Source organism: Lotus japonicus, chromosome 6 (assembly GCF_012489685.1).
Source record: "Lotus japonicus ecotype B-129 chromosome 6, LjGifu_v1.2".
In the NCBI taxonomy this organism is placed as follows: Eukaryota; Viridiplantae; Streptophyta; class Magnoliopsida; order Fabales; family Fabaceae; genus Lotus; species Lotus japonicus.
Window position 1 is genome coordinate 12,964,963 of NC_080046.1, and position 18,152 is coordinate 12,983,114.

The 18,152-nt window shown below is 35.9% G+C and overlaps 1 protein-coding gene across 1 annotated transcript; it reads left to right on the top strand.

Annotated features, from left to right (window-relative positions):
* The first annotated feature begins 8,931 nt into the window (after positions 1-8,931).
* LOC130723590 (uncharacterized) lies at positions 8,932-12,344 on the top strand. The gene is made up of 6 exons (XM_057574697.1): positions 8,932-9,348; positions 10,878-10,935; positions 11,103-11,260; positions 11,624-11,699; positions 11,796-11,858; positions 11,979-12,344. The coding sequence occupies exons 1-5, from the start codon at positions 9,193-9,195 to the stop codon at positions 11,810-11,812; spliced, it is 465 nt and encodes a 154-aa protein (XP_057430680.1). The 5' UTR covers positions 8,932-9,192; the 3' UTR covers positions 11,813-11,858; positions 11,979-12,344.
* Positions 12,345-18,152: the final 5,808 nt, after the last annotated feature.

Sequence of the window (18,152 nt, forward strand, 5' to 3'; positions counted from 1 at the left end):
GGCGCACCGGTGTTGTTTGTTAAGAAGAAAGATGGTTCATTTCGATTATGCATTGATTATCGACAGTTGAACAAAGTGACGGTGAAGAACAAGTATCCTCTTCCTCGTATTGATGATTTATTTGACCAGCTTCAAGGATCTCAATGTTTTTCAAAGATTGATTTGCGATCTGGATACCACCAATTGAAGATAAAAGGGGAAGACATTCCTAAAACAGCTTTTCGCACTCGCTATGGGCATTATGAGTTCTTAGTTATGTCTTTTGGACTCACTAACGCCCCTGCAGCTTTCATGGACATGATGAACCGAGTCTTCAAGCCATTCTTGGATCAATTCGTGATAGTATTTATTGACGACATCTTAGTCTATTCTAAGAGTAAGGAGGAGCACGAGAAACACTTGAGGGCAACCTTACAAACATTACGAGAACACAAGTTGTATGCAAAGTTTTCTAAATGTGAGTTCTAGATGGATAGTGTGGCTTTTTTAGGCCACGTGGTGTCTAAGGAGGGAATAAGTGTGGATCCAAAGAAGGTGGAAGCAGTTCAGAATTGGCCAAGGCCTACCTCAGTGACAGAGATTTGTAGTTTCCTTGGACTCGCCGGGTATTACCGTCGATTCATTAAGGATTTTTCTAAACTTGCAGCTCCTTTGACTAAGTTGACGCAGAAGAAGGTTTTATTTCAGTGGACGGATACATGTGAGCAAAGTTTTCAAGAGTTAAAAGACTGTTTCACGTCCGCTCCAGTCTTATCCTTACCATCAGGTGGTGGTGTTTATGTAGTCTATATTGTGATGCTTCCAGGGTTGGTCTTGGTTGTGTGTTGATGCAGCATGGGAAAGTGATTGCTTATGCCTCTAGGCAACTTAAGAGACATGAGCAGAACTACCCTACGCATGATTTGGAGATGGCAGCAGTGATATTTGCTCTTAAAATTTGGAGGCACTACTTGTACGGCGAGACTTGTGAAATATATACTAATCATAAAAGCCTTAAGTATATTTTTCAGCAAAGAGATTTGAACTTGAGACAAAGAAGGTGGATGGAGCTTTTGAAAGACTATGATTGCACGATTTTATATCATCCGGGAAAGGCAAATGTAGTTGCTGATGCTTTGAGTAGAAAGTCAATGGGAAGTCTTGCACACATAGTTGAAGTTAGGAAACCAATAGTAAAGGAGTTTCAAGATGTAGTGACAGGTGGTGTAAGATTTGAAATTGCGGGCACAAACTCACTTTTAGCCCACGTGCAAGCTCGTTCTTCTTTGGTAGACAATATTAAAGAATCTCAAGGAGAAGATCCCAACTTAAGAAAGATTATGGAGGAGGATCAAACAGAGAAGATTTCAGAGTTTGTGATTGATTCTGAGGGTGTTCTACGTTTTGGTACTCGGTTATGTGTTCCTGATGTTGGAGATTTGAGGAAGAAAGTTATAGAAGAAGCCCATCATTCCTCTTATACCATTCACCCAGGTTCTACAAAGATGTACCAAGACCTGAGACAATTATATTGGTGGGAAGGGATGAAGAAAGATGTGGCTGAGTTTGTATCTAGATGCTTGATATGCCAGCAAGTTAAAGCAGAGCACCAAAAGCCTGGAGGTTTATTTCAAAGGCTTGAGATACCTAAATGGAAGTGGGAAAGGATCACCATGGATTTCGTGACAGGATTTCCTAAAACCTCACGAGGATATGATTAAGCTTGGGTAATTGTAGATCGGCTGACAAAAACCGCACATTTCTTACCTGTGAAAACTACCTACACAGGGGCTCAGTATGCAAAACTTTATATAGAGAGGATAGTTTCATTGCATGAGTTCCTTTGTCTATAATATCAGATCGAGGACCTCAGTTAACAGCTCAGTTTTGGAGGTCCTTTCAAGCAGCCTTAGGGACTAGGTTGGATTTGAGCACCGCTTTCCACCCTCAAACGGATGGCCAATCGGAGAGGACGATACAAATTCTAGAGGATATGCTTCGTGCTTGTGTGTTAGACTTTGGAGGTAGTTGGGATCAGTATTTATCGTTGATGGAATTTGCTTATAATAATAGCTACCAGTCTAGTATTTGCATGGCACCATTTGAGGCCTTGTATGGCAGACGTTGTAGGACGCCGATTGGATGGTTTGAAGTAGGAGAGTCTAAGCTCGTAGGTCCAGATCTAATTCAGGAGGCTATTGAGAAAGTTAAGATTATTCGAGATCACATGATAACTGCTCAGAGTAGACAAAAGTCATATTCAGATCGGAGGCGTCAACCTTTGGAGTTTAGTGTTGGAGAACATGTGTTTTTGCGTGTGTCTCCAATGAAGGGTATTCTGAGGTTTGGTAGGAAGGGCAAGCTAAGTCCACGATTTATTGGTCCTTTTGAGATTCTAGAGAGGATCAGACATGTGGCTTATCGCTTAGCTCTACCACCGGATCTTTCGGGAGTTCATCCTGTCTTCCATGTTTCGATGCTTCGAAAGTATGTTCATGATCCTTCTCACACCATTCATTACCAAACGGTTCAGCTTGATGAAAACCTAAGTTTCACTGAACAACCGGTAGCTATTGTAGACATGCGTGTGAAACGCTTGCGATCAAAAGATGTTGCTTCAGTGAAAGTGGCTTGGAAGGGGCCAGTTGGGGAAGAGACGACTTGGGAGCCGGAAGCAATAATACGTGAAAAGTACCCGCATCTGTTTGTTGATCAAGGTTAGTCAATGATTGAAAATTCGAGGGCGAAATTTTTTTATAAGGGGGGGGAGAATGAAACGCACCGTATTAGTAGTATTAGTAAGTTTAAAAAAAAATATATATATTAATAAAAAAAGAGAAAGAATGAAAGACAGCTTATATTGAGAATGAAATAACATGTGGGTAGAATACCCATTTCTTCTCACTGTCGAAAAGAAAATAAATAGGTGGACTCCATCCTCTATTCCTCAATTTCTTATTCCAGCACCTTCCTCCCACTTTAATTTCACCCTCCATTTTCATTCCATATTTCCTCCACCATTTATTCACTCTTCACTCAAGCTCTTACTCACAGTATTTGAAACTGTGAAAGTGGGTATTTGGGACTCTTCTCATCTCTTGGGTAGTGCTATTTAGAGCTCATTGAGGTAAAATTTTCAACTCAAAGATTAAGAAATCTGTTTTTATGGCATGAATTAGTAGTGGGTATTATCATAGCATAGTAGGAGACAAGTGTTTGTTTTATTTTCATTAGTTTCTTCAAAAACCCTAAGTCTCATAAATTGGGGGTTTTATCTAATCTCTGGGATACCCATTATTGATGCTTAGATTCACAAGGTGGCGTCTCTCTTGTTCCAGCGGAAGGCACGGAAGGGATTTGAGCTTGCTCTTCATCGTTGTGAGTGTATAGTTTATAAAGTGGCAAGTTTTTACATTTAGTTTTCATGGGAGAAGCACAAAACTATATTTTCAGTTCAAGCTCTTTATATATTATATCTTATGTCCATGAGTTTTATTCCATATTAGAAGCATATGAAATAATTAGCACTTAAACCGAATTTTAGGTTGTTTCTTTTTTCTCTCTATATTTAACTCTTTGACTTTTGATAATTTGTGACTTTCTTTTCTTTTTTGACTCTATGTGTTATGATACTTAAGTTTTAAGTTTTAGAGAGACGATAGAAGATTCACAAGTGTGCTTTAGGGTTATGTGAAAGTTTAGAATTTTAACTCATGAGAAGGAAGATGAAACTCAATGAGATTTGAAAAGTTAGTACATGATATATACATACCTATATTTTTGTATTTGAGCTGAACCTAAAACTATATCCTATCAAATCTTATGTTTGAAAATTAGGTGATGAGTTCTATTTCGGATTAGCCGTTTGTCGCAACGAAGAGATAATGCGACATATTTACCGTTCGTCGCAACGAAGAGATAATGCGACCTATGAACTTTATGTCATAGTATAATACCGTTCGTCACAACGAAGAGATAATGTGACCAATGAGAATTTATGTTTTATAGCAACGTACCGTTTGTCGCAACGGAGAGATAATGCGGCCTATATGCATATAGTTTATGAAAGTTATTATTAGTGAGTGATGAAAGTTGGAGTACTTCGCTGTTTTATGATTCAGTTTCCCAATTAAAAGCTTGTGTGAAAGTGTATGGAGTTTTCACAATTATAAAAATGTTCACGAGAATATTGATTTAAAGCTTCTTATATGTATATACACCTACGATATGTCAAAGTTCAGATTTGGTTTTAATGATCGTGCCTTAAGTGCTTCTCTTTTCCGCGCACTTTATTTATTATGCCTCACTAAGTCTTTGTGACTTACCCCATTATTATTTCCATTTTTTTTAGATTCACAAGCAGCTGTGTAGAGGATTTCTGGGATTGCTGAGTTACCCAGGTGTCATCACTTGTTTTGGTATGCCTCCATTGTGCGGTGGCTAGTATGTTCTTTTTGGCCGACTCCAGTATGATGCAGCCATAGGGATAGAGAGTCGTTTACTTACTTTGGGTTATAATTATTAAACTCACAATGTTAGCAGTTTGTTGGGTTTGTACTCTTGAAACCCTATGATGGGTGTTATTTTGTTATGATGTAATATCTAGTTATTGGATATCTAGATGTATGTTATGACAGGTATTTATCATTTTGATGATGATGATGTTGAAAATACAAAGGAAACTCTGTCGAAATTTCAGTAGAACCTGATACTTTAATTTATGTGTCCATAGAGTGATTTTATCTTTAGGCTTGCCAGGCTAGTCGAGAGTTTGGTTGTTGCTAGCCTGTGCGCCGGTCACGTACTAGAGTGGGCTGACAAAGTTGGTATCAGAGCCTTGGTTAATAGGTCTTATGGCTGCATTATTTGGGTAGTTATAGAATTTTGTATGGAAGCGACAACAATGGTTGGGGCGGAGGTGGTGGTGGTGCAATTGCGGTGGCAGCGACAGTCGTGGGGTGGAGGCGATGGTGGCATTGGCAGGGTGGTGGTTGCAATGACGATGATAATGTAAGTGGTGGAAGTGGTGGTGGTAGTAACGAAGGCAACGATGACAGCATCGACAACAATAATAGATAAAATGAAAATAGAAAGTCAAATTAAACATTTTTTTTAAATGAAAAATATATTTTGAAAATGAAAATAATTTTTTTTTTCTCAAACCATACAAGCCATAAGTTTATAATTTCATTCTTGTAATTTTTTCTTCAATAAAAAATGCAAATGATTTGATTAAAGACCATGAGATAGTTTGTTTGTGATTGATTTTAAAAACACATTTTTTAAGATTGAAAACATTATGGAAATTAAATGGATTTAGAAAATAAATAAATTTTCAAAAATATAATTTTGATATGTTTCTATTTATTATATCGTTTAGTCCATCTCTTAGAGAAACATATCAACTTGAGCTATTGGGGAAGTTCCACATTACTTATGTTGATGAAGTGGGAGAGAAGTCAACACTTATATATTGGATTAAGATTCTTTGTTTATACTTGTATCAGCAAGTAACACTTTAAGTTTATATCTCACTTAATTTAAATATTTTCTTGATGAAAGTGTGAGTGTAATGAGGTCTTTGGTGAGATTGAGAAAGGTTTAAGTGCTATAAAAAAAATTCACATAGTATTAATTAATCTGTAGTTTCCGGGTTAGGATTGTGGTTTTTTCTTTGGTTTTGAAGTTTTTCACGTTATATTTTTATGTTTTGATTGTGCTTATGTTATTCCTTCAACTGTGTTATTTCTCACAATTAGTACCGAAGCCAATGGTTGGTAACAACTCCTTATGTCAATAGTATTCTTGGCGGTGTGGCCAGGCAACATGCTGGTGATGACTGCTTGTGTCGAAAGTCTTCTTAGCGGTATTTCCATGCAGTGGACCTTGTTGACGCGATTAGACGAACGACGATGTAAGTGTGGATAGCTTAGTGATGTGGTGGTGACTCACACTTCAGGGAAGAATGTTGATAGTTTATGTGTGAGTTGAAATCCCGCATTGATTAATATGTGCGAGATGAAAATTTTATAAGAGATGAAACTCATAAACTAAACGACTTAAAGGTTTTGGGTAAGATGCAGCGTTAAGTTCTCTTGGTGTCTTATTTACTTAGCCAATGGGCTCCCCTGACTCCCCAACTATTATGTAACAGATGTCATGCTCTTCATACTAGGATTTGTATTTCGCATTTTCAAACTCACTTCCATAATCACTTTTGATAGAAGATATGTGAAACAAATTTCATTTTGTACCTTCTTACTTAATATTGATTATCAAAAGAATATTCTTTGTATAAAAGAAATGGAACCATGTAAATCGAGAATAGTAATAAAAAAATAGCCATAATATTTTCCGCCAAGACTTGCAAGATCAAATAAGTCAAGGTGCAAAAGTTTTAATGGTCTTGAAGGGAAACAACGTTTTTTAGATTGAATTAAGTTTCAACAATGATATATACACACATCATTTTTTAAACACTTCATTTCTACCTATTTTTGTTTTTATCTCTCTCATTTTATTATCTATTACATCTCATACTTTTTCTTTCTTGCTTTTTATTTTCTTCCTATCTCTCTTCTCATTTCACCTCTTCCACCTTGAAAAAAGGTTTGTAAGTAACATTATTGATTAAGTTTTTACCTTGTTTCCCTTTTTGCGATGCTTCACACGACTCATAAGGAAGCTTAGGTGTGCCTCTTACCAATCATTTTTACTTAGCTTAGCAATTTTCTCTAAGCTAACATGCATGGTCATGCTACTTATTGCAAATCCATTATTCATTTCTAAAGAAGATAAAGCAAGAAACACTTTAACATGCAAAATCATCATAGAGCTTTTACATTTGTTGGTTGAAAATAAAGTTTTGTCATTGATATCTTTGAAAATGCATGAGTCGTTAAAGCTAACATTATACTCACTATCACACCATTAACTTATGCTAATATAGTATTTACCAACTTTAAAAAGTAAAATGTGTTGGATCGGCCTAGAAACCTCTCTTATATTAATACCTAAAAGCATATGGACCTATTTATGAAGATATTTACGAGATTTTACTGAAGTCACAGTCATGCTTAATGCCTTCACGACCATGCTTAATTAAATCACAACAACATAGGCGTGGCCAAAATCCTACACGTCCTTGCTCCCGTGTTTGGGATCTTTCTCTTAGAACAACTAATTTCTTAAGGATCTAACTGATCAAATTGAAGATCAAGAAGTTGTTAGCATATCCAAATTTCATCCTTATCCAACGGTGAACGATTCTACACAAGCCGTTATATGATGAGTTCTCAGAGTAAACAACTCGTTGTATTCACCAAGTGCTCATTTTCACCATTTTTCATGTTTTTCTTCCGTATAATATTTCACTTTTCCTCCTTCAAATTGTCTATTGCTAATACAACATAAAGCACATGAGTTAGGTAAAGATAGTGCAATATTAAGGTGCAATATAATATATATATATATAGGATGGTTTTTTATGTGAGAGTGAGAGTGACAATTTATAGCCTTCATGAAAATTAATGGTTAAGATCATTGTAGTCAATCTTTAGAGATATCTCTTAATCTCTTACGAGATTATGATATCACGTACCAAAAATGAGAGTAGCGGGGGGTAATAACTGTTTTTTCAAATCTCGGTTGATATCTCGAGATATCTCTTAATCTCGTGTAATATCGCAAGATTAGCTTGTTTTGTTAAAAATGTCAAAAAATGTTTTGTATGAGGCTATTTCAGTCATTTAACCCACAAATTTTAGGGTTCTCACTCATCTCTGTCGTTATTGTCACTCAACTCTGTCATTCTTTCCATTTCTTCTCTCATCTCTGCGTGTGCAGCCTTCACTCATCCTCTCGCGCAACTTCCTCCTCCTCCGACGCGGCTTTCTCCTCCTTCTGATGAAATCCAATCTGATGATGAATGGATAACTAAAGAGGTAGATGTAGAGGAGAATGATATTGATGGTCATGATGATATTGTGGATATCATTGAATTAGTTCAAGACACCATTGAGAATTTGGTTCTTGATCCTAATGTCGGAGAGTCCAAGTCTATCTCATATCATGAGGAAGAACTTGATGGTGATGATGGAGATGATGATTCTAGCTGTTGTAAATTCAACGGTGTTGTAGGATTTAAAATTTGGATGACTAACGACTTATTTGTTCTTGTTTTAAGTTTATCCTAACTTGTATTGATGTTTTGTTAACTTGTTATGACTTATGTACCTTAGGTTTGGATATTTGGTAATTTTATGCATGATTTTAATTGTCGTTGTTGGATAGTTTGGATAATTTGGAAAAAATTTAGTACTATTAGTGTGACTTAATCATTATTATAGTTTTAAAAGTATTATTTTTGCACTAGGTAATCTCTTACGAGATTACGTTACGAGATTACCTCCCCTCCACGAGATTAGGTAATCTCTAGAGATTGACAACCATGGTTGAGATTAAAAGACACTTAAAAAAAATCACGTGCCTTTCAAAACCCTCTTTTCTCCATAGTTGCTGCAACTGCATTCACAAAGACTTAAACCTAGATTTATGCTTAAGCTAAAACTAATTTCATTTCAATTGATAATATCTAATAAAACCTAGGGAATCATCATTTGGTTATTTATAAAAAAGAAGTGCTTAATAATATTTTGATTAAAATTGTGTTTCAAGTAGCTAAGATATGAAGATAACTTATTTAAATGATATAGAAGATTACAAACAAAAATATTCGAATAAGATATATCCTATACAATTATCCACCTAGCAGAAGTCAAACATTGAAGACCACCATAACACGTGACAAGAGGGTTTGGATTTAGGCATCATGTCCACATGTGGCCCTAGAAGACAATTACCATGTGTCAAAGAAAGGGAAAGGGATGGAAATTGAATGAAGGCACATGGGCGCAGCATATTTTTGGGGCTTATAAATAGCCCCTAATTCACTACAATTCATGTCCCAACACATCTAACTGCTCTCATCACGTGCTCTCCTATACCTCCTTCTTCACTCCTCTCTCTGCACCATTCTGCCTAGTTATCTATCTCTTTTGTTGGCTTCTTCCCTGCAAACCTTATCCAATCTTTTGGGTCGTTACAGGATTTATTCTAGTAGTTTTGTTCGTTGGTTGACAAAGAAATTAACCCTCTCTCTCCATAAAACTTTAAAGCTTTTGATACTGTAACTCACACACTACACCACAAGACATGGACAACAACAACAACAGAAAGAAAGTTGGAGGAGGTTCAGGTTCTTCCTCATCTCCTACCAATTTTGATCATCTTTTTGGTCCAAAAGATCCCTCCACCATTTCATCTTCCACATCCAGCATCTTTGGCTCCATGTTTCCACCTCCATCCACTGTAAGCATCACCTGATCACCTTTAATTCCTCCCTCGACTTTGTTATTATTTTCTATGTATTTATATATATGCATGGATTCTTTTGCTTCATTGCCTGCCCTACATGTTTCCCCTTTTAACTTTTTCTTTTTTTCCAGATTGTGAGTTTGTTTTGGTAGCATGAGATGAGATAGTTATTGTTTCTGACTTCACCCATAGGCCTTTTTCGGGAATATGAGAACTTTAGTGCGTTGGAAATAACTTATAACTACTAACTGATAACTACTAGACTGTTTTTTCTTTCTTGGAATCTCCACGGACATACAGTAGCTTGAAGTTAATTAATACTTGGACTAGAAACCACACAGACCAGGATTAGTTCAACACTTCCCAAATCAATAACTTTAGAACTCCAACTCTTAAAAGTTACTCTCTCAGACGCTCATCTGTTTCTGGTTTTTTTTAGGCAATTAGAAATATATTAAAATGAAGTACAAGGGTTACTCAACTCAATGCAAAGAATAGAGAGGATAAAGAAAAACTAAAAGCAACATCAATAGGTACAATAGACAAAGGATTCGTCTAAAACTAAGACAAACCAACCCCCAAATCTCCCACCCCTTGAAGAAAGATATATTAGATACATATTAAAGAGTGTAATTAATTTTATTAATTTTCATAAAAGAAATATATATTTTTCTATTTTATCTTGTAAAATATATTTTATATTTTCTCATTTATTATTCTCACAATAACATTCCTAAAAAAATATTAATTAATTTTCTCTTAAAATTTTAAATTGATAGGTATGAACAATCTTTTTCTTCCAAATTAACAGTTAATAAGAAACAGAGAAGAGAGTATTCCCTCCGTTCTTAATTAAATGTCCGGATAAAGAATAAACATCAATTAATGTTATTCTTGATGTAATGCTTTCAGTTCTTGATTTTAAACCAAAAATTGAAAGGAACTCTTGATGACCAACAAAAAACACACTATTTTTATTTATATGTAGAAATTTTTAAACAACTGAAAATTTTAATGTGATTAAAAGAACAAATATATTATAATTTTATCACAAAAGACGTATTTAACTCGGAAGTTTTTTTTATCTTATGAGAATGAATAGTCATTTTATAAGAGAATATAAGAAAAAATGATAATCTTTAGATCCAATTATAAATGATTAAGATTAAAACATTAAGTCATATGACTTTTTTTGATAGCTTTAAGTAGTCACGTGACTATCTCATGACTATATATTAAATTGTTTTCATCTTTGATAATTCATAATTAAATCTAACGGTCATTATTCATTCATATATTCTCATATAAAATGATCATTCTATAAAATACCTTATCTATGTCATGCGTAGGGGATTTATCATATATATGAGAAATGAATTCTTATCAATTTATTTTTTTTAAATTAATTCTGGCACCAAAAAGTTATTTAATTATATGAGTTTCTCCTTCAAATTAATTTTATTGTTAAAATTAATTATAGAAAAAAATTCCAAACTTAACCATTTTACACTTTGTGACTTTAGGCTGGAAGGAGAGATCCAATAAAGCAGGACATGGGAACCAAAAATTATGGAGCACCAGGTTCGTTAAACTTCTTTGACTTGTAGTACTATAAATATGCCATATTCAGTTTCAGCTCAGCCCATCTCAAAATCTTGTCTACATACAGGGAACATGTAGCTTTTTCAACTCACTTTAAATGTCTGGGCTTATTTAGTAAAGCTTAAGTTTGGATTCCTTCCTTTCAGGTAAAGGTGAAAGCAGTGGTGGCACCTCTAACAGGAATAACACTAGTACCAACTATCAGAATGAAACAGTGGAACCCAGCTACTACAGCTCATCCATCTATTATGGTGGTCAAGAAAATTATTCCCCCAGAACCAGGACCACTGAATCCCAGCAAAATGTGAGTGCCTTTAATTCTCATTCGGATGTCGAGTATTCCGAATCCGGGATTTAATCACAATTAATATTCTTCAGTCTTCAACACTTATCCAAATGTATTCTGCGGCAATTGAGTCTGAGAGCTCTTACCGCATATTTATCATGCGTTGCCAACTAAGTTATTAATTCTCATTCTTTGAGTCAATGGGTTTTGTTTCACAAAACATTAGTTAATTAAATATCCGCACACAATAATTAAGTTCATGTTCTTTTTATCATTATTATGCAAGAAGGATTTCTAGGGTGCACCACCTAAATAATTGTTGGTTTATATGTTACAATTAAGCATAGCATAAGGGATATAACACATTTGGCTTGTTTGCAGTTCAAGAAAGATAAGGATGACGATGATTCTAATGGAAACGATTCAAACAGTGCTTCAAGAGGGAACTGGTGGCAAGGTACTATTGAAGAAATACTGATAATAAATTAAATTAGACATTTAACTGATTTAAATGAAACACACTTTACTACTTTATTATTTTCGGTTTCTGCAGGTTCCCTTTATTATTAACATCATAATATCGATCAGAGTGTAAACTGACCATCCTGCTGATGAGGTATTGAAATTATGATCATATAATATTCATATTTAAGCAAGGAATTTGAATTCTTCAACCCTATCAAATTAAGTTTGAACTCAACTTACTGAACATGGATTTTTTTCGACAATGTTGCAGGATGGTGATCAACCACATACGTTGTATAATAAGCAGTAGCAGTACTCTAATTAACAGTAAGGAAATAAGACACGGTAGTGCAGAAAACGACTCTAGTAGTGTTTTGGCGACATGTGTTGGGTCTTTTTAGTCACAAGCAAGCTCGCACACAAAGGTTAATTGCACAGAAGAAGTCAACCCTCAGCAGCAGCTTGGAGCATGTTGATTTTGTTGTTTTTTGTTTTTTGTATTTTACAAAAAAGGTTTCATGAGGGTATAACTGACCTTTAGTTTTAGTGTGTTTTGTTATAATCATGTGACGATGTTACATGATTTTGATATGGTTTGTACTGGTTCTATCTATATATATATATATATATTATAGTATATAGTATGTATATTGATTAGTGTGACTTATAACTCTCGCGAAGACTTCGGTGATACGTTTATTAAGTGAATTACCTATGGTGGTGCTTAGCAAAAAAAAAAACATATGGTGGTACATTGGCCTTTCAAGTTGTAGAGTATGTTTGACCCCTTTAACTAATAACACACATCATCAATGGTGGGTTGAGGAGGCTTACCAATCTTACTTACACCAATGATTATTCCCTTTTAGTCACCACTAAAACTCACAGGACCACTTGGAGGTCTAGAAACATGGATCTTTCTTCCGCCTTGAGTCTTGAGCATCCACTATCTAAATAACATTGTTGGTGTCTGCTTTTTCCTATTATAATTAAGCACAACTGTAATAGGAAAAATCATGGTCTTAAGTACCTAAATACATACACTTGGGATCATTTCTTGTTAGGGTATCGCCTAGCTGACTTGTTTTTCATCTTAAAAGGATCATAAGACGATTGGTTGTTTTTCATGTTAACAATAAATGTTTTCACAAACAATGCATGCTCAGAGGAAACAAATATGATGTTAGGTGATATAGAGGTAGACGTAGCTTGTTTATCTTTAGCCTTATCATCTTCAAAATTAAAGCAATGTAAGTTTTATCATAAACCTTTTTAGGGAATTGTTATTCGGACCCCCCGACAGCTATTTAGACCCTGTTAAATTCGTAAAATCCAAAAAAACCTTTTATAAAAAAAATTTCGCTCGCACTGTGAAAGTGCGTCCATCACACACTTGGAAGGTGCGTCCATCACGCACTTTCAACGTGCGTTTTGGTCGCACATTCACAGTGCGAGCGAAACGTACTGATTTCTTTCAATGTGCGTTTTGGGACTGACACTTCTTGGTTAAGGTAATAGGACCATTCTGAGCTCAAATATGCAGTCATAATCTCCAAATTCCTACACCTTCTAGTAGTCACTTTAGAATCAGGAGCGGTGTGGTTTGGAAAATTGGACAAGGAATTAAATTAGATCGAAGAAAAAGTTCGGGAAACTCTATTTCTAGGGTGTGGCCGTGAGCACCAATGGGAGAGGGGGGGAATCTTTTCCGCGTTCTCGTAGGGACGATGAATGAACCAGGTTTAGTTTTACGACTGGTTGCTTCTTGTAGAGCTCGTATTGATGAGACTGTGTTCTTTGTTCTAGGTTCGCAACTTCAATGCACTACTTCTACTCACGAAGGTAAGGGTAACTCGATATAGAAGCGTCATTTGAGTCTTGCATGCTTTAATTGCACTGCTTGCGGTTTGAGATGAAGGTGTTTAATTTGATTGGCAATTGATTGAAATATTGGCATGCTTGCAATGTTTTATGCTCAATGAACTTTGAAGAATCTAGCTGGTGAATTGCTTTACCTATTGTTTATGCAGCATGAATTCTTAAGCATGTTCGGTAAGAGTTATGCTTGTTTATAATATGAATAACAAGTGGTTACCCTGATTGAATATTGGTTTGGGAATTGCTGATCGAGTGACTACTGACGTCACGAGATGTTGTTGGCTAACTTTGGCATATAGGGATGGAACTTAAGTGACAATGAGGTGGTTGTGTCCCACGTTATTGTCCCGTCCTTCGAGGCGTTAAAGTGGCGATGAGGTGGTTGTGTCCCACAGGATCGTCCCATCTTTTGAGATGTCCTAAAGTGGCAATGAGGTGGTTGTGCCCCGCGCGATTGTCTCGTCCGTTGTGGCGTTAAATGGCAATGAGGTGGTTATGTCCCACGTGATTGTCTCGTCTTGTGAGACGTTATTGATCGATCCATTTTGGTAGCAGCATACAGTCGCATTATAGGGAACTAACATCTGACCCTATGTTGTTGAAATAAGTTATTAGTTCATTTGCCATGTTTTTGAAATTGAGTTCGAATAACATGTTTTTCTGTTTTACGTGAGTTAATTGCATGGAGTTAACCATTTCTGTTTGCTACTTGTTGTTTGGGCGCTTAAAGTTATTAGGCGATGAAGAGCCTTCTTAGGATGCTTAGCCATGCATGAGACGGAGAAGGGATAGTAAGTGGCGGAGTAGAGATGGAAGAAGTTGTTTGATATTCTTTTTTCTAGTCTATGTTTGAGTCTTCTTCGTCATCTGAAAACTCTATTACTAAAACCCTGCTTTAGCCACTGTCTAAGTGTGCATACTTATTTTGAACCCTGCTTATGATATTGTAAGTTACTATTACTATATGTCGGGAACAAGTTGTTTAATTAAGATTATGTTATGTTTCCAACCTTATGGTTGAAGTGTTTAGTTTGTTTTCATAAAAAATGCCCTTGTGTTTTAGGATTGCAAAATAGTCCTTATTCTTTGATAGGTTTCTAATGTGATTCCTCAGTTAAGAAATTGGGACGTTACGCAAAACACTATGGTTAAGTACTTTTTTACTTTTTTTTATAGGAAAATGTTAGTTGTTAGTAAATTAGTACAAATTATCCCTCCTCAAGGTTCGAACCCTGACCCTTCACCTACAGTTACCCTTAACTCAACCATGTGAAGGGATGGCAATGGGTCTCGGACCCATTGGGTACCCGTTAAACATACACATACCCGCTAGATGGGTATGAGGTTGGGTACAGGTAATTACCCGTAAAAAATAGCAGGTACGGATGCGGGTATGGATGATATAGTACCCAACCCACCCCATACCCGCACACAATTTATTAATTATTATTTTTTATATATATACACATACTTGGAAGTATATATATTAACAAACTTAATTTAAGGTATAACTTTCTAACTTACTCTTTTAAAAAATGAATGATTTTACTTGTTAAATATTTGGATAGTCTTTTGAATTTTTAATTAATGAATAGTAGTTATATTATTTGAATTTAATGGTAATGCACTGTCAGTGTAAACATTTTTTACACAGACATTCACTGATAGGTTGCCAAATAAGAAAATAAGCTTTTAATTTAATTAAAATAAAAAGGATCATAAATGCATTTGAATACGTGACATTCTGTTATTGGACGTATGTGTAAAAATGTTTTACACTGACAGTGCACAACCATTAAACTCATATTATTTTTTGTTGGAGAATGAAAATTGTATTTTTGTTAACTAAATTGCAGGTAAAGAGTACGGGCATTTACGTACCCAGAGGGTACGGGGACTGTAAGACCCTAGTTTTTAAGATAGGTTAAATAACTATTTTCTTATTCACGCTTAGTTTTCCGATGTAACCTATATGGAACTTGGACAAGTGTTTACCGAATTGGACGACTTTATGAAGAAGAAAGTTCAGGAATTGACTAAGAATGATGCCATAGGCAGTTTAAGCCATAGTTCGAGTCATTTCAACACCCGGCTTATGTCGAGAGTGTCCGAAAAAAGGCTATTTCTGCTCTTACAGCACTGTTTACGCGAAATTCAAAATCTTTAGAAAAATAAGAATCTCTCTTTATTTTTCCCATGACCAGTGTTTCACTACGGAACTCTGGACTGTTCACACGATAGGTTTGGCTTCCCGGAAGTCTGTCGAAGCTAGGCTTTAATCTCTCGGGGACTTTAATTAAGACCCTTAGTGAAACGTTTTTCTATTCGAAGTTTTTAATGAAGTTTCCATCCGCAAAGTCACAATTCTTTCAGCATTTGCGACATTTCTTCAGAAGAAAGTTTCTTCATTCGACGTCAACTGCAAAAAGTAGCTTTCCGGCATATTTTGGCCAATACTGTGTTTAGATCATTTTCTTCAATTCTGAGAACCTCATTTGGAGTTCTGGCATTCTGTCGCCAGATATTCATTTCTTATCGTTAGATGGAGGTACCAGAACGATCGGTTTCGAAAAACCTCAAAGTTTACTTTTCGAGCATCCGCTATCATTTCCCACCATTAGAGAGAGAGCCGCAAGTTGTAGAGTGAGAGGGAGAGGATTTCTTCGCGAGTTCTTGCTCGATCGTCCCAATTTCAGTTTCTGTGGATCGATAGCTAGGTAATCTTGCTATTCCATACCTTTGTTTGTACTTTCTGTAGCTTTAAACCATGTCTTTCTGTGCTCACAATTTGGAGCAATTTCCAAAATTATCTTTTTACTTCGATTTTTCTTTAGATCTACCTTCTACTACTACCCAAAAACCTATATTCTTCGCCGATGCACGTCGATTTCGATCGAGTCGCCGTAGATCTGAAAAACTGTGGAAATACCCATATTCACCAAAGTTTCTCTTTTTGAATCAAAAATTCACGACTTAACCTTGTGCCTTTAGGATTAGTTGCTATAAATGCTACGATCTACAACCCTGTCAAATTTGTTTTAAAAAATTTTAACTTTGAGTTTTGAGCTTAAAGTTTGGACCCAAAAGCACGTAGTAGCTCAGCAATTTCTAAGATTTTTCCGAGCATTGATTTACCCTAGTTATACCCCTAGATTACCATTAATCAAGTTAGATCGAAGAAAAAGCGTCGAAACGCAATTAGAGGGGGAAGTGGCCGAGAGCTCCTAGGGGGTTTGGGGGAGTTTTTATTTTTTTGTAAAAACTTGTCTTTTGTCCTAGATTCTCATACTCTGAAACTTCTAAAGTTTCGTCGAACGTTAGTTAGAATTGTATGAGTTGTTGTGATTGATTTTGAGTGAGTAATGTGATTTTTACTCAAAGGTTTGAGTTTGGATTTGGGAACGCTTGGAGCTGCTGAGGATTCGCTTGAGGAACTTGAGGATCGTGAAGCTGGAAGAGACACCGGTGAGGGCAACTTACTCTACTAGATAATGATTTAGGCGTCGATAACTTTGACTTGTTTATTTGGCTATTTGATATTGATTGATTGATCTGAATTGGGAAATGTTTTCTAAGTCTAAGGCTTTAGCCGACATATATGTTTATAAGCTTTAATTGTTCTATGATTGATGTTAACTAAATCACATGCTTATGTGCTAAGTGGCTATTTGTAGAACATGATGATATGTCTGAATATGTGTTATTGGATTGTACTAACTGTTTGTGCAATTATTTATCCGTATAATGTGATATTGTCGGAGTGTGGATAAAGTGAGTTTATGCCATGCTAGTGACTGAAACCATTAAGAGAATAATCATTGGGTCGGACCAAGGTCTGAACCTTTACTATTTTAGGAGATCGAGACCTTCTTGGGGAATTACACGGGTTTAAGGGAAACCTTAGAACTCATATAATTATAAACCATTTTACAAATGAAAATCATAACACGGTAAACAACATTCAAACACTTTAAAGTATCGATAAATTAATGAAGAAGTCTTAGAGCTTGAATAAGAATTTAGGAATATGAGAAGTGTCGATGATCCTAGTTTAGGGAAAACCCCTAGGTGCTTATGCACCTTTTGCCAATCGGCAGTTAACGTTTAGGCTGCCTAATGGATAAGTACGGGAAATCAATAAGTTTCCAAGTACGATGTACCCCTTTTTGCTCTAAGAGCAGTTCGACCATCCGAGTGATGAGTCATCAAGAGTGTTTGCCCTCTATCATCGTAGGAATTCGAGGTCGATAGTTCGACAATTACCTTAGGGAATTTAAGAGACAATATTCGTAGCTAGACTCTTACGTGTGAGGACGATTCGATGTTTGGCTAACCATATTGCATCATTCATTCATGTATGAGGATACACGACGGAATGTCAGACCTCTGTGGAGCCAGTGGGATTGAAAGATCGGGTTTCCACGTAGATCACCACGTGTGACTACACAATTCTGATTGTAAGAGACACCGAGTCTGATAGTTAACACACAGGCCGGTGAAGAAACCGACTCGTACGCACGTGTCCAGCCTTTCCGGAGCATTATTTTAGCATGACATTGCATTTTAT